We start from the raw sequence: 25,664 nt of genomic DNA, 5'->3' as shown, positions 1-25,664 counted from the left end.
TCCTGCTGAAGGCAAACTTCAGTGAGACTAACCCTTAAATTCCATTTGTATTTGTTTGGGCAAAAGATAAGCCACTATAACAAGAAACTAAATCATAGTTCTTTTTCACATAACAGTTCAGTACTCCCTGTAGTCTATTCAAGGATCCACACTCCTCTCTGTGGTTCTGCTATTTCCCAGAACCCTATTTGTACAGCTGAGCCTGACTGCTGTTACTTTGCAGCAGGGATTAAACAGACCATGGGGGAGTCGCATCTGCTTACAAAGGACTCTATTCCATGACAGTTATTTATTTCCACTCATGCTCCATAGGAGAGAACTTTGATGGCCACACCTAACTACCAGAGGGAGGTAGAAACTATGGTCCAAAATACGTAGTCATGTGATTAAATTCCAACTCTGTTATTGTGGAGAAGTGGGAGAATAGACTCTCCTATACTAAGTTACTAGTTCCCATACCTTCTTTTTTCACTGCATTGGGTCAGTGCTCTCAAGAGAACCGGCAGGAGGAAGATAATAAATGTACACTGAAAAACCTATAAGCCTTGGTCAGGCAAGCAGAGTATGACCATTACCCACAGGAGCTCCAGACCCAGCCTGAGCAGTGTTTCAGAAGGAGAGCTGCCCGGGGGGAGAGCTACTTAGCTGTCTGCCATGAATAATTCAGGGATGATTAGACCACCATCTCCAAAGAGCCAAAGAACTGCCAAAGCCTTCTGTGGGACTTAGAAGGATACCTAACAGGAAACTGAAGTGAAGGTGAAACCAGTATAACATTTTGGCAGTAGATCCTGTATGAGATCTGGCCTCCATTTCCTTTAAGAGATTCTAGGTCCGTAAACTGGTCTGGGAAGTGGCTGTGGGGTTATGGGAAATCAACGTTTTGGGCAAGAATACTTCACAGGTAACATTTTACAACTGCATCCTTAAATAGGAGAGAGAAAGTAGAGCTCCAAGCATTTACCATCTTCACCTACTATTCTCAATTTACTTTTTCTCACCATCTCCTAATATTTTCATCCAGTTTCAGTTATACCAGCCTGTACCTTTTTCTATTCACACTGTTCCTACCTCCTAGAATTCCAAAACTTCCTCTTCTCCATTTGAATAAATACTATTCCTCCAAGTTCAGGTCAGTTCCTTTGTGAAGCCACCTTCGACTTAACAAATATGAGTAACTATGACGGTCAAAATGGCTAGGAACTGGGGCCACAAAGACAACACAGTTCCATGCCCTCAAGGAGCAACTACTGAAATGTAGCTAAGTTCAAATCCTAAATTCTCCTAAATTCAGACTCACAATCACACAACGATTAAGCACAACTCCGTTAGGCGCCATCTTCTCTTGTTTAACCACTTTCTCACAGATCAGTACTCCTCTAGTCACCAAAGTAAATAATTTAGGGGTTCTCAATTCTCAGTCTTCCTTTTCTGCTGCTGAACTGAATACTAAGGAGTAATCTTGCAGTAGAGAATAATAAAATCTACATTTTAGAAACACTTCAAGCCTGTTGAAATGACAGAAAAAACAATCTATTTAAACCTGGTTGTTTTATTTAGCACTTTAGAAATTCACAAAAAAGCTTTACAATATTTGTTTTCCCCCTGTTGATCATCAGGCTTTATGTAAGACAACAAAAACTGTAATACATCAATTGAGGATACTCTGAAAAACAATGCATAATTTACAAAATCCTTTAATCAAGAACATTTTTTCAAAATACATATTCTAGTACACATACAATCTCATCTATCCTAAAACTAGACTTTAAAAAGCTTAAAAAAAAAAGCAACAGATTAAACACTAATAAGGCTACCAAGTAATGTTGATGGCAAGTTGTAAATAGCTTCAAATTTCTAATTTGGGGGGAAGATGGAGAAGAAATTATCTATTGAACCTACATTTAAATGCATCTGCTAGTAAAGGTTTAAAGAATTCAACAAAGTGAGTATCTCCTTTGCTTCTATAGTAGTTTCTTAAGTTTTATTTCTAACCTGTGACATCTTGACTAAAACAATTCAATCTTGAGAATAGAATATTCAAGAAAAGTACTGGGATCAAAAAAGGAAAAAAAGATGATTACTTTCATAGTCTTTCTAAAGTGGGTAATAAAAAAAAATCACTTTAAATTAGGGAAGAATACCAAAGATGATATGAGGGATTCAGGCTGACTTTATGTTTTATAAATTTTGATAAGCACATTTAGGCAAAAAATGAAAATTCAAGGTGGTCTCACTTAGGACAATTTTTAAAACAACTGTTCTCAATTAATTTTTATATTTGTGGACTGGAGTAACATATTTTGAGGTACCCAGGATATGGGCTGTTAAAATGATTTCTACTGCTATTTTCCAATTTTAATATAAGTTTTATCAATAGAGGCCACTAAAACTAATGCCAGAATTCAGTGAAAAGAGAATGGAAATGGAAAGAGGATGGGAGGATAATGAAATGGGGTAGTAATAACAAATATGATTTTTAAGGTTTCCTCAACAAAGTAATGCCACAAAAGAATGTATTTTGGATAAACGCCACTAGGCTGCTGGAAGTGATCAGGAAATGAGTAGAATATCCTGATCGTCCCAGGTAGATTCTTAACTAACCTGTGATTTGGACAGCCCGGCTCATGAAGCATTGTTTACACAGACTGCTTAGCAAGGGGTATATAGTCCTGGGCTCACTGCCAACCTTATTCTTTCGAGAACGCTTTTGAAGGGCTAGGAATCTCTAAAAAGAGCTGCAGAACAGAGAAATCAGACTACAGACAGAGATTAACAAAGGAATAAAATGTAAATGGTTTAATCTTAGGAGGATATGTTATCAGTCATCTCATTTCTTCTGATGGGGAGTATGGACTTAGGGAAAAGTAAAACACCATTACTCCCCTAAATATAAATATTTCTTTCTTAGAAAATTTTTTTGAAATATCTTTAAAATATCCTTTATCTTTTATCACAAATTGTCCTTTTACTGATATAATACACATCAGTGTGAATAATCAGAAAATTCAGGAGCTGCAGGATTATTTTAATAGAAGACATTAATAAGTTCATTTACTTGGAGACAAAAGTGTATCCCAAAGTGTCTTTTAGAGACTTAGGTGTTCTGTTTTCTCACTGAATGGGAATTGTTCTCAAAGCAAATATGCTCTAAAATATCAAAGTAGTCTGTTTACTTAGACAGTATACATGAACATACTAAACACATTAAAAGTTACAAAGCTCAAGATGAGCAAACAATTCAATAAAAGCACAACTCATGGTATCACTCACTATGAAATGCAAAATATTTAAATGGAATGATCTCTAACCTGTGAATTATACTTGTGTGATCAAACAAATTATAGCGCACCGTGGACGACTACAGAACATAAGTAAGTAAACAAAATCTCCAGAACAGCTTTTTTAAAGCTTGAAAAATTAAGTGACACATCATTTTGGTCTGCAGGGGGGTAGATGGAGGGGAGAATAGGTATGGACTAGGAGACTACCCATGGACAAAAAATTTCTAATTAAAATATCTTAGACTATTTTCATGTTTTTTGATATTGGAAATGTGGTCAACTATCATAAAGTATTTCTGTTCAACACAAAAATTCCATATATTAAGGATTTACACAGTCCAGGAACAAAAACATCTAAAACATTCTTTTGCCCGAGCGTGAAATCTTCTAAAAAGGCTCTCCAAAATCTTGACTAGGAGTGTCATACTCTGCAATGAAATGCTTCAGTTCTTCAACACACCGTTCACCTATTTCGTGTAAATTTTGCCTCAAAGCAAACTGTATGGACTTTTCTAATGAAGGATCTTTTTCAATCAGCATTTTTACGACCATCCCAAAAGTTTCACAATCTTGCCGATAAACCTAAAATAGTGAAATATATTCTGGTTAGTTAACAGTGAAGATATTAGCCAAATAGTTGATTCATTTGGCAGGAATATGAAGTTGAAATTTAGAAGGGAGGCCCCTCTCTCTCAGTCCTCAGTGGTCACTACAACCAGAAGCCATCTAAACCCATTATCTTTGAGATATGCTAAGGACTTGAATGAGGAGAAACACCTTCATAAACCAAATCCCTGAATGCAAAGTTTGGCAAGGTATTTGTCAGTATCAAGCAGTCTACAGTAAAGAAAGCAGACTGGAGGTGAGAACAGTGTAGAACATAGTCTAGGAAAGGTACCCCACTGTCGTTCATTCATTTGTTTGGAAGAAAAAGTCTCTAACAGATTCTTTGTTTGAATTATGATCAGGTGGCAAATTCAAAATTCGGTTCAGTATACAGTCAACAACTATAAGAATGCCAAAGGTATCTGTTTGGAAAAAAATCTTTTCAAGTTACAAATATTTAATCATAGTTGAAGTCACTAAGGCAGGGTAAAGATGAAAACAAAAGACACATATGTGTGAATATAAACATATGTTTATATAAATGCACACATATATAAATGCGTATGTATATATATATATTTTTTCCAATATTGTTAACAGTGGAAATTAGTCTTTCCTGTCCCAAAACTGCCAAGTTCTGCCATACTAAACGTCATTCCCCTAATTTGTAGTCATAAAATACATTTTAGATTTCTATGCCCTTTTTCATTCTCTATGATTCATATATTAAAAAAATAATAATAATGATAACATCTCCATGCAACATAAGGGACATATCAATTACCTGACTTAAAAGCACCGTCAGGTTAATTTTTATTTTTCTAATCCAACACTCTTGATTCCTAGTTTATCTTTAAAAAAAGAATTTAGTTTATTTGGAAAAACTTTAGAGAAGTGATGTTTTGAGACACTGTTTGCCTTATGATGGATAGAAAAACTTTGTTCTGTTATTCCCAAAATGACCACTTGTACCAACAGTTGTACTGTTGGTTGCTGTTTTTCAAATGTCTGAAATATTTGCTTTTGATCCCTTAAAAGAACAGCTATTTTATTTTAATAAGAATACTCATTTAATTTTGACTGAAAAGTTCTAGGTTGCTAAATTATACTAAATTCATTTCCTTGCTCTTAAGAACCATTCACCAGCCCCAAGGAAACATAAAGGAAACATTTTTCAGGTAATACAGAAATTAAAACGATAAAACCCTTAAGCTGCCTTCCCCATTCAGCACTAATACATACATGCACATTTTTTCTAATAGTTCAGAAATTTACTTTTAACAGCCATGAAGTTTAATTCAACAACTTAAACCAACCATTTATCCTATTTCCAACTGAAGTTAACATGACCCAGAAATGATATAACAGAGCACATTAAGACTGGCTGATCAAACGCAGAGTACCTAAGTCAAGTCAAGGCAGTGGCTGTGAAAAGTCACAACCATGTTTCACAGTCTAAAGTGGAGGTAAATTCCTTACCAGACCAGTCAGCACACACAAAACAGCATTCTAACACCAATCACAGGTCTCAGCAGACCACTTGTGGGTGGCCTGAATTTTATAGGCTTCTTTACAGCAGATATAATATATTGGATGAAGAAAATGTTACATTGTGAATTAACCTGAAAATTCTTTAAATCTGTTGTTACCTAAGCTGTAACTCTAACTTTTGCATGTTTACGGAACATAAATGTGCGACGGATTTACATATCAGAAATAAAATAAAATTTAAATGTGTTCATACATTTGTTTAAACTGTAAACTACTGGCACTCTAAAGACAAGATAAAAATATTTAAAGTTTGTACTTTATTTTAAATTTGAAGTTCTTTTTGGATTATTCACTGAAATAGTCAAATTTTTGTATATTAGTTGACAAAAACACCCAGAATTGTTAAAAGCAACAATTCTCTACTATGGGTCAGTTTACTTTTTTTAAAAAAAAACTGCTTAAAATGCACAGGGCTGAGCACTAGACAGGAAATAATTAGTTTTATGTTGAAGGACCTCGCCCTCCAACGTTTTATAAATAAAATTCACAAGTGTCAGAAACCTATTTTCAAATCTGTTCCACAGTAAACTCAATCCCAAAACAGGAAGGGTGTAGTTAGCTGTAGGAGAGTTTATTTGGTTATGGACCCTAGCTGGAAATGCATTAATAATCTTCAGGTTTGATATCTATAGGCCACACAGGAAGATTTCTGTTGTTGTTTTTTCCCCTGCTTGGACTTCAACAAAATGGAAAACAGGTTAAAGTATGGGTGGAGTTCACATAAACTGCATAAAAAAAGAGAGTTAAATTTACCAGGATAATGAAAACACTATCCAAATGTCGATTCACATAGTCCTTTATCATATGTAGCCTGGGTTAATAGTTAAATTCTCACAAGATACTTCTAGGAATAAAGGAATATGTTGAAGTAAGAAACTATTAAGACCATTTTACTATTCATTATGTGGTCAGGAGACTAGAAGAACAGTATCTTGCAAAACCAACTTCTCAGTCAGAAGTTTGTTCTACCTAAATTGCTTGTAATACAAAAAACTCCTGTAAAATATGTCATTTTACTCCTTACCTCTGTTCCTACAAAAAGAAAAACCAAAAAATAAGACAACCCAAGTTGCTAAAAGAATTTTCATTTCAGACAAACCATCCTTTACCATATAAATTACAGTTCTGAAAGAGCAATTTGTTGGAATGGTGGAGATTATAAACTTATGCCATTTTATTTAATATAGTGATACTAGCCACAGGTGACTACTTAAATTTAAACACACATGTATAATTTTATTTTAATATTTGATTTATAATTTATATTAATATCAGGAAGTAACTGCAAGAGTCAGAGATACACCCACACAAGCATAAAGGGCTGCAGAATCAAACGAGAACTTCATGTTCTCTGTTGTTAATGCCTCATCATTCTGTATCATTTCCTTTCCTTTATCTGATCTCATATGGTTCAAATGTTACATATCCTATTTCAAGAAGGTCACACTCCAGTGGAGAGGTAAGCACGGGCTTTTTAAGAACAAGAAAACATTTAGAACTGTAAGGTGGTAGGCAAGGCAGAACAGAGAAGTGGTTTAAAAAACAGGCTCAGTGAGTCAAAATCCTGACTCCACCATTGTGGCAGGGTGAATAATGTTGCCCTATCCTTCAAGATGCCCATGTCCTAATGCCTAAAATCTGTGAATAGGTTTTCTTACAAAGTAAAGGGACTTTGCAGGTGAGATTAAATTCAGGTTTGTGAAATGGGGGATATGGGTAGGCTCAATATAAACATGCAGGAAACTGGGAAAAAGAGAGGAAATGTGACCACAGAGAGAGAGAGAGATGTGCTTTAAAGATGAAGAAGCCACAAGTCAAAGAATACAGGCAGACTTTAAAAGCAGGAACAGGCAAAAGAAACTGATTCCTTCCAGAGCCATCAGAGTGAATACAAGCCTACCAACATCCTGATCTTGGTCCAGTGACCAAACCCATTTTGGATTTCTGACCACCAGAACTGTTAAGATAATAAATGTATGTTGTTTTAAACCACTAAATGTGGAACTCAGTTATAGCAGCAATAGAAAGCTAATACAACCACTCTAATTTTGTGCCCTTAAAAAGTCACTTACCCCCTGTGCTTCAATTTAAGTACCTACACCTGATTGCACTGTTCTAAGGGATTAAATGAGATAATACAGAGCACTCAGAATAATGCCTGGCAGAGAGGAAACATTTCATATTTGTTAGATACAGTGATAATGAAAGAAAAGGGAGAAATAACCATTCTGACTTTGCCTAGTGAAAGGGGTATAAGAAAGTGATGGTAGAGCTGATTCTTGAAACAAAAGAAAATGTTTACTCTAGGGAAACACGGAGGAGGAAAAGGTATGGTATTTTGGTGAAAACCAACAGGCTTGCCTTAGCTAAAGTGCAAGGTGTATGAGAAGACTGGGAAGAGATTCATCCTGAAAGGAAGGTTGGAGGGAGATCACAGAGTTTTCTTTCAAGCTTAGACCTCAACCTCAAGTCTTTTAAGGAATTTTAGACCTTAGCAAACGGGAAAAAGTTACAATGAGGAACTGGATCCTTTGGATCTATTAGGGAGGGAAAATTAAGGATCAATGCTATATAGGCTTCTAAGAGCCAATCAAAGGACAATGAGTATGACAATGTCTTAAAGAAGATGAGAGTAGACTCTTAACAAGTAATTAGGAAGCAGCAGAGATGTGAAAATGTGAAGAGTGATGAGTGAAAGGCTTTTAATTTTTAATTATTTGGTGGTGGGTGCGGAGCACTGGGTGTGGGAGAGAAGTTTAGTACTACATATGTAATTTGCAGTATCCATGCGACAGCCAGGACTAACCATCAATTAGGAAGATGAGTGTATGAGTCTGGACTTCAGGAATAAAAAAAAAGACTAGAGAGAAGGTGGGAGATCTTATAATATTTAGCATTGATGCCAGAGCTGAAGTCATGGGAACCTTAAAAAATAAAGTTATTTTTAGTGCCGTAACTGGCATAAAGTAGATGTCAATAAATTGAATGAATAGCCAGTCTGCTGAGACCATGTATAATAAATATAAGAGCCAAAGAATGCCAAGAGTGAACATCTAAAAACATCATATCAGTCATAATAAGAGACAATAAGGAAAACTAAGATCCCTGAGGGAGTGAAGGCACAGATGCCAAGGAAAGAGTTTGTAAAATAAGGAGATAGTCAATTAATCAAATGGCACAAAAAGAGCAAAGAGATGACCACAACATCTGACAGACTCTGGAAATGAGTAGGTAACTGTTTACATGTAAGAGCAGTTTAGTGGGATGATGGAGATCATAGAACCGTGCTGTCCAACACAGTTGCCAAGTTGGTTTTACATTTAATTTTCATATATCTCAACTCACTGATTCATTTGGAAAGTCTTAATAGCAATCTTTCTGGAAGACAGTTAAATCTCCTGCCTTCATAACTGTATTTTGTATTTACTGACATGTAGTAATTTAATTATGTAACCTAATTTATATTTTTGTTCCCTAGTTTAAACACATACTTAATCCACATTTTTGTGAGTTTAAACTGGTATAAGTAGGATCTCTTAAAGATGTTTAGTTTCCATGTGGTCTAACTGAATGAGGATTAATTAATTAATCCAGATTTCTGGAGTCTTTTATCAGCATAAGAAATTCAGACACTGTCAGAGAAAGCCACAAGGAGAATCTGAAAACCGGAAGTCAATGAGAACTGGAAAGAAAAAAAGAGAGGACATTGCCATGCGATGTAAGACAGGGATTCAAGCCAAGAAGCCCTAAGGATCCGGGGCAACCAAACCTACAATGCTACAGACTTTAAGAAGAAAGCATCACCTTGCTAACACCTCACTTTTGGATTTCTCCTAGCTTGAAAACTATGAGCCAATAAATTCCCATTGTTTAAGCCAGGAAAAAAAAAAGAGAGAAAGAAAGAAAGAAAAGATCAATAAAATTAAGTGCTTATTTCTCAGCAAAAAAACATGGAGGGGGGTGCAAGGGTAGTTCAATGGTAGAATTCTTGCCTGGTTGTGGGAGACCCAGGTTTGATTCTCTGTCCACGCACATTTGCCCAAAAAACAAACAAGCAAAACAAACAGAACCAAAACAAACAAACAAAAATTTACCAAATGGTGCTGTAATAACAGGATACTCACATGGAAAAATAATGAAATGTGAACCCTGTTATTCAGCATAACAATAACCAAAAAAAACAACAGAGGTGAGAAAAAACAACATGGAGGTGAGCAGTGGTATGATATATTTAAGGTACTGAAAGAGGAAAACTACCAGTTATGAATCCTTTATCTTATAAAACTGTCCTTCAAATATGAGGCAGAATTTAAAATATTCACAGATAAATGGAAACTGAGTGAGTTCATCAACAAAAGAGCTGCCCTACAAGAATTCTAAAGGGAGATCTGCAGGCTGAAAGAGGCTTGGAGGAGTGTGTAGAAATGAAGATTATCAGCAAGGGTAACAAAGGGTAAAAAGGGAGACAAAAATAAGATATGATTCATAAAAATCAAAGGACAGAGGGTGCTGAGCATCTTCTCTACTGGTGAGGGTGACAAGTTCTTTTCACCCTCAGTCAAACTGCTCAACGTTCACATAGACCAGAGATTGGCAAGAAATTTAATAGCTACAGGACTGGGTGTTGCAGCTTTTGCATTTGCAGGTCGCTATGCATTTCAGATCTGGAAACCTCTAGGACAAGTGATCATAGAAACTGCAAAGAAGATTTCAATTCCTACCTTTTCATCCTACTATATAGGAGGATTTGAACAGAAAATGCGTAGGCAAGAAGCTAGTCTTATTTTAGGCATAAGCCCATCTGCTGACAAGACCAGTATTAGAACAACACGCAGAAGACTCATGATTTTGACTCACCCAGATGAGGAAAGGTGAAAAAGAGCTGGGGAATGTCTGAGGAGTGTGAATTCAATTACAATCTTTCAGCACTTTATGTTTATTCAATTATTCATTCAATTTACTGAATGTCTCTGACATTGTTTCAATTTGTTAACACTGCCAGAATGCAACATACTAGATATGGAATGGCTTTTAAAAAGGGAATTTATTAAGTAGCAAGTTTACAGTTCTAAGGCCATAGAAATGTCCAAACTAAGGCATCCAGAAAAAGATACCTTAACTCCAAAGAAAGCACCGATGATGTTCAGAGTTTCTCACCTGGGAAGGCACATGGGGACAGACACCTGTGTACTGGTTTTAAAGTATTATGTACCCCAGAAAAGCCATGATTTAATCCTGTTATAATCCCGTGAGTGCAGTCGATTCCTATAATCCTGATTCAATATCTCCATGGAGATGTGACCTGTTCGATTGTGGGTATGACCTTTTGATTAGACGGAGATGTGACTCCACCCATTCCAGGTCTTGATTAGTTTACCAGAGTCTTTAAAATGGGGGAACATTTTGGAGAAACCTCAGAAACGACAGAACTGACAGAAACTTCACAGCAGGGCTGACACAGATGCGGGCACTTGGAGAATAGACATGGATGTCTGGAGATGCTTGGAGCCCAGAAGACATCGCCATTAGATGTTAAACAAGCCAGAACCTGGAGAGAACCAAGAGAAACCAAGAGAGGAAAGCCAACCCTTATGAAAGACAAATTTATAGACCAAAGAAGTATAGCACACCCCAAATAGAACAGATCCAAATAGACATACTTCAAGACAATTACTAATCAGATTGTCATATGTCAAAAAGAAAGAGAATTTTGAAAAGGAGCAAGAGAAAAGCAATCCATCATATGCAAGGGAAGCCCAATAAGATTATGTGTGGATTTCACAGAAGAAACCATAGAGCTGATATATTTAAGTTTCTAAAAGAGAAAAACTGCCAACAAAGAATTCTATATCAAGCAAAACTGTCCTTCAAAAATGAGGGGGACAATAAAATATTTTTGAGACAAACAATCACTGAGAGAATTTATGACCAAGCGAACTGCTCTGCAAGAAATACCAAAGGGAGCACTACAGGCATACAGGAAAAGCAGGAGAGAAGGGTCTGGAGAAGAGTGTGGAAATAAGGACTATCAGTAAAGGTAAAAAGAGGAAAAAAAAAATTAGACATGACATATGTCATGCTCAGGTTCATGTGTCAACTCAAATAGGTGGTGGTGCCCAGTTTTCTGATCGGGAAAGAAATGGCCAATCAGTTGCTATGAGGACATTTCATGGACTTAAATAATGACCATGTTGGCTGCATCAGAAGGGAGTGCCATCTGCAACGAGTGATGCTTAATCTAATCACAGGAAGGCTTTTGAGGGGCACTCAGAAGAGGCAATTACTCTGTTTCAGCTAGCCAGCCTCTCCTGAGAGTTCACTGAGGACTTTCACTGGAGCTGCCAGCTCATAGCCTGCCCTACAGATCTTGGACTCCTATATCCCTAGGGTTGCCCAGTCAGCCTCTCCTGAGAGTTTGCTGAGAATCTTCAGTGAAACTACCACCTCGTAGCCTGCCCTACAGAACTCGGACTCTGCTTCCCCATGGATATGTGAGCCAATTTTGTACATTTTCTGTTTACAGATATCTCCTGCTCATTCTGTTTCTCTAGAGAACCCTAACTAATACAACATATAAAATCCAAATGACAAAGTGGTAGAAGAATGTACTGACTTTAAAGTAATAACACCAATGTTAATGGATTAAACTCCCCAATCAAAAGACATAGATGGATAGAATGGATTAAAAACAGGACCAATCTATATGCTGTCTACAGGAGACTCATTTCAGATGCAAGGACAAAAATAGGTTGAAAGTGAAAAGTTGGGAAAAGACATTTCATGCAAACACAATCAGAAAAGAGCAGGAATAGCTATACTAGTATCTGACAAATTAGATTTCAAATGTAAAACAACTAAAAGAGACAAAGAAGGGCACTATGTATTAAAAAGAACAATTCAACAAGAAAAAATAACAATCACAAATATTTATGCACCAAGCCAGAGTGCTCAAAAGTATATGAGGTAAACAATGACAACACTGACGGGAGGAACAGACACTTCTACCATGACAGCTGGAGTCTCTAACTCCCTCCTCTCATCAATGGATAGAATCTCTAGAAAGATCAATAAAGAAATAGAGAATTTGAACAATACAATAAATGAACTAGACTTAACAGACATTTACAGAACATTACATTCCAGAACGGCAAGATACACATTTTTCTCAAATACTTATGGATCATTCTCAAGGATAGGCCATATGTTGGGTCATTCTCAAAGATAGGCCATACGCTGGGTCATTCTCAAAGATAGGCCATATGTTGTATCACAAAGTACATCTCAACAAAACTTAAAAAGACTGAAATAATACAAAACACTTTCTCTGATCATAATGGAATGAAGTTGGAAGTTAATAACAATCAGAGCAAAAGAAAATCACAAATACATGGAGGATAAAAAACACATTCTTGATTCTTATACAAAGAGTGTTTAAGTACACGGTAAAGGGGGAAAACTGCTATTGCATGCTATGACCTATGTTCAAAAGGAAACCATCAGCACTACCACAGCAACAGCAGGGGTAAATAATGGGGGGAGGTACAGAGCTAAGAGGAATTTTGGTTTCCTATTTGGTGAGGATGTGTTTATTGGTTTTCTTTCTCTTTGGAACAATGAAATTATCTATTATTGAGAATGCTGATGGATGGTGGGCTTTAGGCCCTCTACATCATGACCAATGAAAACACAGGGCTGAAGGATACACTGACACAAGTAGACTGATGAACAATGGTGTATACTCATGAATGAAGATTGTGCTGCTACAAAAAGGAACAAAGTCGTGAGGCATGCAACGATGTGAATGAACATGTGGGACATTTGGTGAGACAAAATAAGCTAGAAACAAAAGAACAAGAATGGTATGGTCACTAATAGAATATGCTTATAAGAAAACAAAGGCTAGATTGTAAGCTTTTAGAGCAGATACATTAAGTCTGGAGTGGTGATTATTATATATATATTATATATATATTATATATATATTATATTATTATATATAATTATATATTATATATAATATATATATATTATATATATAACCTGATATTTAGGGATAAAGAACAAAGTCGAACAGGTTGGGGCTAAAGTAAGGAAGAAAGTGAGGAAGACAGTGTCTATATTTTAGAACCACACATACTCTTTGAGACCAATGGAAGAAAGTTTATTTGATCTGGAACTGAAATTTTCTACAGTGTATTATCTGTTTTAACCAATCTGTATAGCTTATTTGAACAACTGAAACACAGACAGCCCAGAATAAGAAAGAAATTCTTTAATCCTGTATAGATTACAGTACCGCCTGGATGCATCCTAGAGTATATCAAGCATATAATCAAAAAGTATTGGCAAAGTCCCCTGAGGGAGCAGAGAAAGACTATGGAACTATTAAACCTTACCATCAGTGAATCCCCTGATACTGTGTCTAACTTTAGGGACACCCAAATCAACAGGCCATGCTCCCAATCATGAGGCTTACCCGTGTGAAGCTGATGTAGGTAGTGGAGAAGCTTAGACTACCTATAGGCATGCCTAAGAGTTACTTAGGGAGGATTGTTGTTGTTGCTCAGATGCGGCCTCAGTCTCTCTAAGCCCAAATCTGTAAGTGAAATCATTGCCCTTCCCCCTACATGGGCCATGACATGCAGGGGTGTGCCAGTTTGAAAGAATGTATGTACCCTAGAAAAGCTATGTTTTAATCCTAATTCCATTTTATAAATCCAGCCGTTTCTTCTAATCCCTATTCAGTACTGTATTTTGAATCTGTAATTAGACCATCTCCCTGGAGATGTGACTCAATCAAGAGTAACTGTTTAGCAGGATTAGGAGGAGACATGTCTCTACCCATTCGGGTGGGTCTTGATTAGTTTACTGGAATCCTATAAAAGAGGAAACATTTTGGAGATCTGGAGATTCAGAGAGAGCAGAGAACACTGCAGGACCATGAAGCAGAGTCCACAAGCCAGCGACTTTTGGAGATGAAGAAGGAAAATGCCTCCCAGGGAGCTGGAGAGAAAGCCAGCAGATGACGCCATGTTTGCCATGTGCTTCTAGCCAAAAGAGAAATCCTGAGTTTCAACGGCCTTCTTAAGTCAAGTTATCTTTCCCTAGATGCCTCAGATTGGACATATCTATAGACTTGCTTTAATTGGGACATTTTCTGGGCCTTAGAACTATAAACTAGCAACTTATTAAGTTTAATAAATAAATTTATTTCCCTTTTTTAAAAAAGCCATTCCATTTCTGGTATATTGCATTCCCACAGCTAGCAAACTAGAACAAGTGGTGAAAGTCTCCCTGGTGACATGAGAGATGACGCCCAGTGATGAATCCAGACCTGGCCCACCATGGAATCAACAATTCCATCCTGACCAAAATGGGGAAAAGAAGTATAATTAATAAAGTATCAGTGGCAGAGAGAGTTCAAATAGAGTCTAGAAGCCACTCTGGAGGTTGCTCTTATGCAAGCTTTAATAAGACATTGCCACCTATCATAACTTACCAAACCCCAATGAAGACCAATTTCAGCCGATCCTAAAGAACACCTAGGGAAATATGTAAGATTTCACAAGGGTTCCACGCACTAGAGTAACTTTCCAGAAACCTACAACCTCCAGATGGGTCCCTGGTCCAGATAAGTCCTAAAACTTAGCCCAGCATCTCCAGACATCAAATAGTTCCATCTCCCTATCCCATATTAGTGACAGACCATTCCAAAATAAAAAATTAAGAATTGCCATAGCCCAAACACCCCTAAAGAGAGGGATGGAAAGATCAAAAGTGATGGTGGAGTTTTACAGAGAAGACAGGATTTAACAAATGAATATGAACGCTGAATCATTAATGTGATATCTCTTTTAGTCTCCAGTATTTTAGAGTAGCTAGAAGTAAAAACCTAAAATTGTGAAATTGTAAACTGTGTCAAACTCTGAAATATGTTCTACAACTAATTGTGGTGCTGTACTTTGAAATTTATAGCTTTTCCATATATATGTTATTTTTGACAAAAAAATGTATTTAAAAAGTCGATTGTGATGATTAAAAAAAAAATTTAGCCCTCTAGCCTCCTATATTCTGGAGCAGCTAGAAGGAAAAATATGAGAGGATCGTATGGTAGCCCATGACAAACTCTGGGATCTGTCCTGGAACTAGTTGTTGAAGAGTGCTTTGAAAACTATTGCTTTTTCATTTCTTCACTTAGTATTAATGTTATACCATACAATAAAAAAAATTAAACAACAACAACACACTCTTGAACCACCAGTAGATTAAGGAAGAAATTACAAGAGAAATCAGTATGTATATCAAGGCAAATGAAAATGAAGACACAACATACCAAAATTTACAGGATACAGTAAAGGCAATGCTAAGAGGGAAATGTATTGCCTTCAATGCCTATATTTAAAAAGAAGAGCAAAAATTGAGGAAATAACTATTCATTTGGTAGAACTAGAGAACGTACAGCAAACTAACCCCAAAGGAAACAAAAGGAAAGAAATAAGATTGGAGCAGAAATAAATAACACTGACAACATGAAAACAATTGAGGAAATCAACAGAACAGAAGTTGGTTCTTCGAGAAATCAACAACATCAATGCCCCCTGCCTAAGTTTAAAAAAAAAAAAAAAAAACAGAAAAAGGATGCCAATAAATAAAATCAGAAAACGAAGAGGAGGCATAACCACTGACCCCACAGAAATAAAGGAGGTAATGAGAAGATACTATATGCTAATAAACTAGACACATAGATGAACTGGACAACTTCCTTCGAAGACATGAAGAACCAACATTGACTGGAGAAGGAAGAGATGACTAAACAAACCACTCACAAGTAAAGAAACTGAATCAGTCATCAAGAAGATCCCAAGAAAAGTCCAGGACCAGATGGTTTCACATATGAATTTTTCCTTGATTTCCTCCTCAGATTGCTCATTACTAGTGTATAGAACGCTACTAATTATTTGCTGTTGACATTGTACCCTTCTTCTTTGCTCTACTCATTTATTAGCTGTAGTAGGTCTACTGTAGATTTTTCAGGATTTTTGACATCATATCATCTGCAAACAGGAAATTTTACTTCTTCCTTTCCAATTTGGATGCTTTCTTTCTCTCTGTTTCTTTTATTGTCTGATTGCTCTGGCTAGAACTTCCAGCATGGTCAGTGTTAACTAACAATGTTAGCAGTGGGCATCCTTGTCTTGTTTCTGATCTTAGAGGGCAAAATTTCAGTCTTTCCCCATTGAGGATGATGTTAGCTGTGGGTTTTCATATATTCCCTCTATTGTGTTGAGGAAGTTCCCTTCTATTCATATCCTTTGAAGTGTTTTTATCAACAAAGGATGTTGAATTTTGTCCAATGTCTTTTTGCATCAGTCGAGATGTTCATGTGGTTTTTGTGCTTTGATTTGTTGATATGGTGTATTATATTAATTGATTTTCTTATATTGAACCATCTTTGCATTCCTGGAACAAATCCTCCTTGGTCATGGTGTATAATTCTTTTAACGTGCTACAGTATTTGATTTGCAAATATTTTGTTTGGGGATTTTTTGCATCTATATTCACTAGAGAGGTTGGTTTGCAATTTCCTTTTCTTGTAGTATCTTTGTCTCACTTTGGTATGTAGGTAATGTTGACTTCATAGAATGAGTTGGGTAGCTTACCCTACAGAAATAGAAAAACCAATCACCAAATCATTTGGAAGGGAAGATTGCTCTGAATAGCTAAAAATATCTTGAGAAAGAAAAATGAAGTAGGAGGTCTCAAAATACCTGACTTTAAAGCATACTAGAAGCTACAGCGGTCATAAAAGCATGATGCTGGCATAAAGATAGATATGTTGACCAATGGGATTGAATAGAGTGTTTAGATATAGACCCTCTCCTGTATAAACAATTGATCTTTGATAAGGCAGTCAAGCCAACCCACCTGGGACAGAGCAGCCTCGTCAATAACTGATGCTTGGAGAAATGGATATCCACATGCAAAAGAATGAAAAAGATCCATATCTCACACCCTATATAAAAAAGTAACTCAGAATGGATCAAAGACCTAAACATTAGAGCTAAGACCATAAAACTTATAAAAGAAAATAAAGGGAAATATAAAACTGGTAATTGGAGGCAATTTACTAGACTTTATACCTAAAGCACGAGCACTGATGAAAGAAATAGATAAATGGGAACTCCTCAAAATTAAACATTTTTGTGCAGCTAAGAACTTTGTCATGAAAGAAAAAAGGCAGCCTACGCAATGGGAGACAATATTTGGAAACTACATATCAGATAAGGATTTAGTATCTAGAATATGTAAAGAGATTCTTCAACTCAACAAAAAACACAAACAACCCAATTAAAAAATGGGCAAAAGACAGGAACAGACATTTCTCAGAAGAGGAAATACAAATGGCTAAAAGGCACATGAAAAAATGTTCAACCTCACGGGCTATTAGAAAAATGCAAATTTAGATAAACAACGAGATATCATCTGATACCCACTAGAATGGCCATTATTTAAAAAAAAAAATCCAAATGACAAGTGCTGGAGAGGGTATGGAGAAAGAAGCACACTTATCCAGCGTTGGTGAGAATGTAAAATTGTACAACCGCTCTGGAAGGTAGTTTGGCAGTTCCTCGGGAAGTTAAGTATAGAATTGCCATATGGTCCAGCAACAGATGGCCAGGTATATATTCAGAGGACATGAAGGCAAGGACACAAATAGACATTTGCACACCAATGTTTACAGGACAGCCCAAATGTCCATCAATGAATGAGTGGCTAAACCAACTGTAGTATACACATATAATGGAATATTATGCAGCAGTAAAACAAAATAATGTCACAAAGCACACAACAACATGAATGGACCTTGAGGGCATTGATTGGAATCCTGTTGATCAGTATATACCTGGAGTAACTGAGTGTGAGGACATGAATGGACATTTGCGCACTAGTGTTTCTGGTGGCAGTATTCCCAAACTAAAATGAATGGAGGTGGCCTAAGGGTGCAACAATTGAGGAACAGAACGGGGAACTATGGTGTATACATACAACGAACTACTGAGTGATCACAAGAAGGAATAAAGTTGTGAGGCATGCAACTAGGTAAATGAACCTAAAGAGCTGTATGCTGAATAATGTCAGGAACAACAAGACAAATATTATCATATCTCTTATCATATATAATATAAAAATTCAGTGAACTAAAGTCACGAGCATGGGTTATCAGGATGGGGTTTATTGTAAAGGGTCCTAGATTCTAAGATCTTACAGCAGTCACATATATTCAGGAGATGTAACTGCTAATTCCAAATTTTCTGAGATTCTAAGCTGTTTGTATATAACATGGTCTTTCTCAGGAATTATTGTTATTTATGTAACACCTGAGACTCAGAATTAGAGCTCTAAAGCTATGGAAGTCAGCAGTACCCCATATAGGTACTGTTTAAAAAGCTGAAAAAGGGATCAGCCTTTCAGCAGAAAAGTTAATGAAGCTGATCTGGATAGGACTAAAGTAAAAGAGAAGGCTGGGTTAAGGATGGTATCATCCATATTATAAAACTTCACCTTCTGTGTGAGACTAAAAGGAGAGGTCTCTTTATATGGTGCAAAATTTATATTTTTGGTAGTGCATTTCTTAATTTAACTTGTATGGTCAGTTAAGTTGAACACCATAAGTACAGGGAATCCTGAACAGGGTGTGAGATTTTGTTAGTTTTTCCAGGTTATAATGTGATGCCTTGATAAATCCCAGAGTGATTTGAACAGTGACTAAAGAAGTATTTGCAAAGCCCCCTTGGGGGAATAGGAAGAAAGGGGAAAATTCAACTTCCCCATCTGGAGAATTCCTGATATTCTCACAAGCAGTGGGGACACCCAAATCAATAGGCTGAGCCCTCAATCTTGGTGTTTGCCCCTATGAAACTTATTCCCACAAAGGATAGGCTAAGTCTATTTAAAATGAGGCCTAAGAGTCATCCCCAGAGAACCTCTTTTTTTGCTCAGATGTGGCCTATCTCTCAGCTGACATGGCAAGTGAACTCACTGCCCTCCACCCACCCCCACATGCGACACGACTCCCAGAGGTGTAATTCTCCCTGGCAACACAGGACAAAAATCCTAGGATGAGCGGGGCCTTGGCATCAAGGGATTGAGAAAAACTTCTCGACCAAAAAGGGGAAGAGAGAAATGAGATAAAATTAAGTGTCAGTGGCTGAGAGATTTCAAACAGAGTCGAGAGGTTATCCTGGAGGTTATTCTTATGCATTATACAGATATCCCTTTTTTAGTTTATGGTGTATTAGAGTGGTTAAAGGTAAGTATCTGAAACTGTAGAGCTATGTTCCAGTAGCCATGTTTCTTGAAGATGACTGTATAATGATATAGCTTTCGTAATGTGACTGTGTAATTGTGAAAAGCTTGTGTCTGTTGCTCCTTTTATCTACGGTATGGACAGATGAGTAAAACATATGGATGAGAAATAAACGAATAATAGGGGGAACAAAGGTTAAAATAAATTGAGTAGAATGAAATACTAGTGGTCAATGAGGGAGAAGTGAGGGATATGTCATGTTTGAGTTTTTTGTTTTTTCTTTCTTTTTGCTGGAGAGATGTAAATGTTCAAAAAAATGACCATGGCCACTGACTGTAACCATGTCAAGAATGTTTGTACGTTTACTTGTGGTTTACAAATATATATATATGTATATGTATATGTATATATATATGTATATATGTGTGTGTATGTGTGTGTGTGTATATATATATATATACACACACAGAAGTATTCACAAAGTCCCTTTGTGGGGATGGGGACAAAGGAGGAAATATTCAGCTTCCCCCATTTGGAGAATTTCTGATATTCTCACAAGAAGTGGGGGTAATAATACATAGGCCGAACCCTCAATCTTAAGGTTCGACCCTAAGAAACTTATTCCTGCAAAGGATAGGCTAAGTCTACTTAAAAGTAGGCCTAAAGGTCACCCCCAAAGAACCTCTTTTGTTGCTCAGATGTGGCCTCTCTCTAAGCCAACTCAGCAGGTGAACTCAGTATTCACTCTCCTACATTGCACATGACCCCCAGGGGTATAAATCTCCCTGGGGCAACATGGGATAGAAAGCCTGGAATAAGCAAGGATCCAGAATCAAAAGTATAAGAAAGCCTTGATCAAAAGAGGGAAGAGAGGAATGAGACAAAATAAAATATAAGTGGCTGTGAGATTTCAAACAGAGTCAAGAGGTTATCCTGGGGGTTATTTTTATGCATTATATAGATGCTTTTTAATTTTTATCTATATCTTTTAATGTAGATAATAAAATATATATTATATTTCATATAATAAAATATATATCTTATAATATATAATTATATATATAATTTTTAATATAGATCCTTTTTAATTAACGGTGTATTGGAGTGGCTGAAGGGAAGTACCTGAAACTGCTGAACTTGATTCTTGTTCAGTAGCCTTGATTCTTGAAGATGACTGTATAAAGATAGAATGTTTACAATGTGACTGTGTGATTGTGAAAGCCTTGTGTTTGATGCTCCTTTTATCCAGGGTATGGACAGGTGAGTAAAAAAAAAATAAGGATAAAAAATAAATAAATAAATAATAAGGACAAAGGATAAAATAAATTGGGTACATAGAAATACTAGTGGTCAGTGAAAAGGAAGGGAGAGGGGCATGGCACGTATGAGTTCTTCCTTTTTATTTCTTTTCTGGAGTGATACAAATCATCTAGAAAATTATCATGGTGATGAATACATAACTATGTGATGATACGGTGAGCCACTGATTGAACACCACGTCTGGAATGTATGTGTGTGAAGATTTCTCAATAAATAAATAAAATAAATAAATAAACAAACAAATAAATAAAATGAGCTGGGGTAGCAATATCAGATAAAATAGACTTAAAAAAAAAAACTGGTACAAGAGACAAAGAAGGACACTATATTTATTACTAAAAGGGGCAATCCACAGGAAGAAAGAACAACCATAAATATTATGTACCTAACAAGTGTGTCCCAAAACACATGAGGAAAAACTGAAGGGAGAACTAGACATCTCTACAGTAACAGTTGGAGACTTCAGTATACTACTCTCAACAATAAGTAGAGCATTGTTTTAGTTTGCTAATGTGGCCGGAATGTAATATACCAGAAACGGATTGGTTTTTATAAGGGGATTTATTAAGTTGCAAGTTTACTGTTCTAAGACCATAAAAATGTCCAAATTAAGGCATCCAGAGACAAACACCTTGACTCAAGCAAGTCCGATGGCATCTGGAACACCTCTGTCAGCTGCAAAGGTATGTGGTTGGTGTCTGTTTGTCCTTTGGCTTCTGGTTTCAAACAGTTTCCTCAAGGGTATTTTCTTTCTTCCTCTCCAAACCTCTGTCTGTGTTGACCTCAGCTTTTTCCAAAATAGATCGCTCTTAAAGGACACCAGGTAAGCAGATAAAGACCTAACTTGTATGAATGGAGACATATCTCCACGGAAACCACCCAAACAAAAGGGCCCACCCACAAGTGGGTCGGTCGCAACCCCATGGAAATGAGTTAATAGAAAAGATCCCATCTGTGCTGGTCTGAATCTCTTGTGGACTCCAGAAAAGCCCTGTCCTTAATCCTCATTCAATAATGCTGGGTGGGAGCTTTTTGATTTTTTCCAGGGAGATATGATCTGCCCAATTGTGGGTTGCTTACTGGAACCCTCCTGCAAAGAGCCACAAGAGCCCATGTAGCCAGAGATTTCTGGAGATGAAGAAGGAAAACACCCCTGGGGTAGTTTCATGAAACAAGAAGCCTGGAGAGAAAGCTAGCAGATGTCACCATGTTCGCAATGTGCCTTTCTGTTTGAGGGAGAAACCCTGAATGTCATCAGCCTTCTTGAACCAAAGTATATTTCCCTGGATGCCTTAGATTGGACATTTCTATAGCCTTGCTTTAATTTGGACATTCACAGCCTCAGAACGTATAAACTTGCAACTTAACAAATTCCCTGTTTTAAAAGCCATTCTGTTTCAGATATGTTGCATTCCGGCAGTTTGCAAACTAGTAACACCATCCTGCAATATTAAATTCGGACTAAATAACATGGCTTTCATAGAGTACATAACAGTTTCAAACCAGTACAAACATCTAAACAGAGAATCAATAAAGAAACAGAGAACGTGAATAATATGATAAATGAACTACACCTAACAGACATATACAGAGCATTGCACTCCAAAACAGTATATATAGTCTTCAAAAATGTACAAGGATCACTCTCCAGAGACTGCATGTTGGGTTATAAAACAAGTCTCAATAAATTTAGAAGACTGAAATTATACAAACCACTTTCTCACTATATGGAATGAAATTGTAAATCAGTTAACAGGCAGAGAACAGGAAAATTCAGATACACGAAGGTTAAATAGCACAGTCGTAAACAATGAGTGGGTCAAAAAAGAAACTGCAAGAGAAATCAGTAAATATCTCAAGACAAATTAAAATGAGAATGCGACATATCAGAATTTTTGGGATTTCCTGGACCATGCACCACCCACAAAACACAAAACGAAAAAAAAAAAACTTTTGAGATGCAGCAAAGGCAGAGCTGAGAGGGTAATTTATAGCTCTAAATGCCTTCGCTAAAAAAAGAAGAAAGAGTTCAAATCAATGACCTAACCTGGAGGAACTACAAAAAGAACAGCAAACTAATCCCAAAACAAGAAGTAAAGTAATAACAAAGATTAGAGCAGAAATAAATGAAAGTGAGAAGAAAAAAACTAAAGAATTAACAAAACCAAAAGGAGTGTCTTTGAAAAGATCAATAAAAGAGACAAACCCTTAGCTAGACTGCCAAAGCAAAAAAGACACAAATAAATAAAATCAGATATGAGAGAGGGGACATTACCATTGACCCCACAGAAATAAAAGGGATTATATGAGGATACTATGAACAATTGTATGCTAACAAATAAGACATCTTGGATGAAATGGACAAATTCCTAAAAACACAAGAACAATGTACACTAACTCTAGAAGAAATAGAAGACTTCAACAGGCCAATTACAAGTAAATCAACAGAACAATTACAAGTAAAGAGATTGGCTCACTCATCAAAAATCTTCCAACAATGAAAAGTCCAAGACTAGATGGCTTCACAGGTGAATACTATGAACCATTCCAAGAAGAATTAATACCAAGCCTGCTCAAGTTCTTCAAAATACTGAAGGGAGTGGCGGACACTATCCCCCACTCTTTCTACAAGGCCAACATCACCCTCATACCAAAGCTAGATAAAGATACTAAAAGAAAAGAAAATTACAGACCAATTTCTCTAATGAGTATAGATGCAAAAATCCTCAACAAAGTGCTCGCACATTGTATCAATTTGGAAGGGTAAGGGTTCCTGAATAGTCAAAAACTAGTTGAAAAAGTAAAACAAAGCTGGAGGACTCTCTTTTCGTGAGTTTAAGCATATTACAAAGCTACAGTGGTCAAAACAGCAGGATACTGACATAAAGATAGATAAATATACAGTATGATCAACTGGGTTCTATCTCAGGTATGCAAGGGTGGTTCAACACAAGAAAATCAACTAATGCAATAAATTAAAGGGGAAAAAATATAATCATCTTTATTGATGCAGAAAGAGCACTTATTGTTAAAATCCAGCATCCTTTCTTGATAAAAATACATCAAAAGATGGGAATAGAAGGAATTTCCTTAGGATGACAAAGGGTATATATGAAAAACCCACAACTAACATTGTACTCAATGGTGAAAGACTGCAAGCTTACCCTCAAAGATACGGAACAAGATAAGGATGCCCACTGTCATGACTGCTAGTCAACAGAGCACTGGAAATGGGGTTAGAGAAACTAGGCAAGAAAAAAGAAATAAAAGGCATGAAAATTGGAAAGGAAGAAGTAAAACTTTCATAATTTACAGATGGCATGATACTGTAAGTTAGAAACTGTCAAAGAATCTACAACAAAGCTACTAGAGGTAATTGATACATGAATTCACCAAAGTGGCAGGATACAAGATTAACACAGAAAATCAGTAATATTTCTATACACTAGTAATGAAAAGCTGAGGAGGAAATGAAGAAAAAAATTCCTTTTACAATAGCAACTAAATTTAACTAAGAATGAAAAGGACCTGCATTAAGAAAGGTACAAAAACACTGCTAAAAGAAGACCTAAATAAACATAAGGACATTGTATGTTCAGGGATTGGAAGACTAAATGTTATTAAGATGTCAATTCTACACAAATTGGTTTCCAGAGTCAATGCAATCCCAATCAAAATTCCAACAGCCAACCCTGCACAAAGGGAGAAGCCAATTATCAAATTTATTTGGAAGGGTAAGGGCCCCCAAATACCCAAAAATTAGTTGAAAAAGAAAAACAAAGCTGGAGGACTCGCTCTTCCTGACTTTTAAGCATATTACAAAGCTACAGTGGTCAAAACAACAGGATACTGGCATAAAGATAGATATATGGACCAGTGGAATCAACTGAGAGTTCAGAAGTTGACCTTCACCATCTATGGCCAACTGATTTTCAACAAGCTGCCACATCTATTTCTACTTCTTCAACTGGGACAGAATAGTCTCTTCAACAAATGACGTGGGAAGAACTGGATATTCATATCCCAAAGAATGAAAGAGGACCCCTATTTCATACCTTATACAAAAAAATTAAATCAAAATGGATCCAAGACCGAAATGCAGGAATCAGGACCATAAAGCTCCTAGAAGAAAATGTAGGCAAGCATCTTCAAGATCTTATGTAGGCAACTGTTTCTTAGATTTTATACCCAAAGCACAAGCAATGAAAGAAAAAAAAAAGATAAATGAAACCTACTCAAAACAAAAAACTTCTATGCTTTAAGGGACTCTGTCAAGAAATTATGCAGGGAGGCTACTCAATGGGAGAAAATATTTGGAAACCAATGTACCCAATAAGGGTTTAATATTCAGGATATATAAAGAAATCCTACAACTCAACAACAAAAAGATAAACCACCCAATGAAAAATTGGGCCAAACACTTGAATAGACATATTTCCAAAGAGTATATTCAAACGGTTAAAAAGCACATGAAAACATGCTCAATACCTCTAGCTATTAGGGAAATGCAGATCAAAATCACAATGAGGTATGTCACACCTAACAGAAAGGACATTATTAGACAATTACAAAACTACAAGTGTTGGAGTGGATGT

The 25,664-nt window shown here is 36.4% G+C and overlaps 1 protein-coding gene across 13 annotated transcripts in view; it reads right to left on the bottom strand.

Moving 5' to 3' along the window:
- Positions 1 to 1,536: 1,536 nt before the first annotated feature.
- The window catches only part of PPHLN1 (periphilin 1), a 194,350-nt gene continuing 170,222 nt past the window's right edge, over positions 1,537 to 25,664 (bottom strand). For all 13 annotated transcript variants that reach the window (XM_077170606.1, XM_077170614.1, XM_077170608.1 and 10 more), the window contains one exon: positions 1,537 to 3,866. In XM_077170606.1, coding sequence (XP_077026721.1) covers positions 3,672 to 3,866 — 195 coding nt within the window. In that variant the 3' untranslated portion in view covers positions 1,537 to 3,671. The remainder of the gene's footprint in view (positions 3,867 to 25,664) is intronic.

The sequence above is a fragment of the Tamandua tetradactyla genome, chromosome 7 (genome assembly GCF_023851605.1).
Source record: "Tamandua tetradactyla isolate mTamTet1 chromosome 7, mTamTet1.pri, whole genome shotgun sequence".
In the NCBI taxonomy this organism is placed as follows: Eukaryota; Metazoa; Chordata; class Mammalia; order Pilosa; family Myrmecophagidae; genus Tamandua; species Tamandua tetradactyla.
This window is presented reverse-complemented; position numbering and strand designations above follow the sequence as displayed.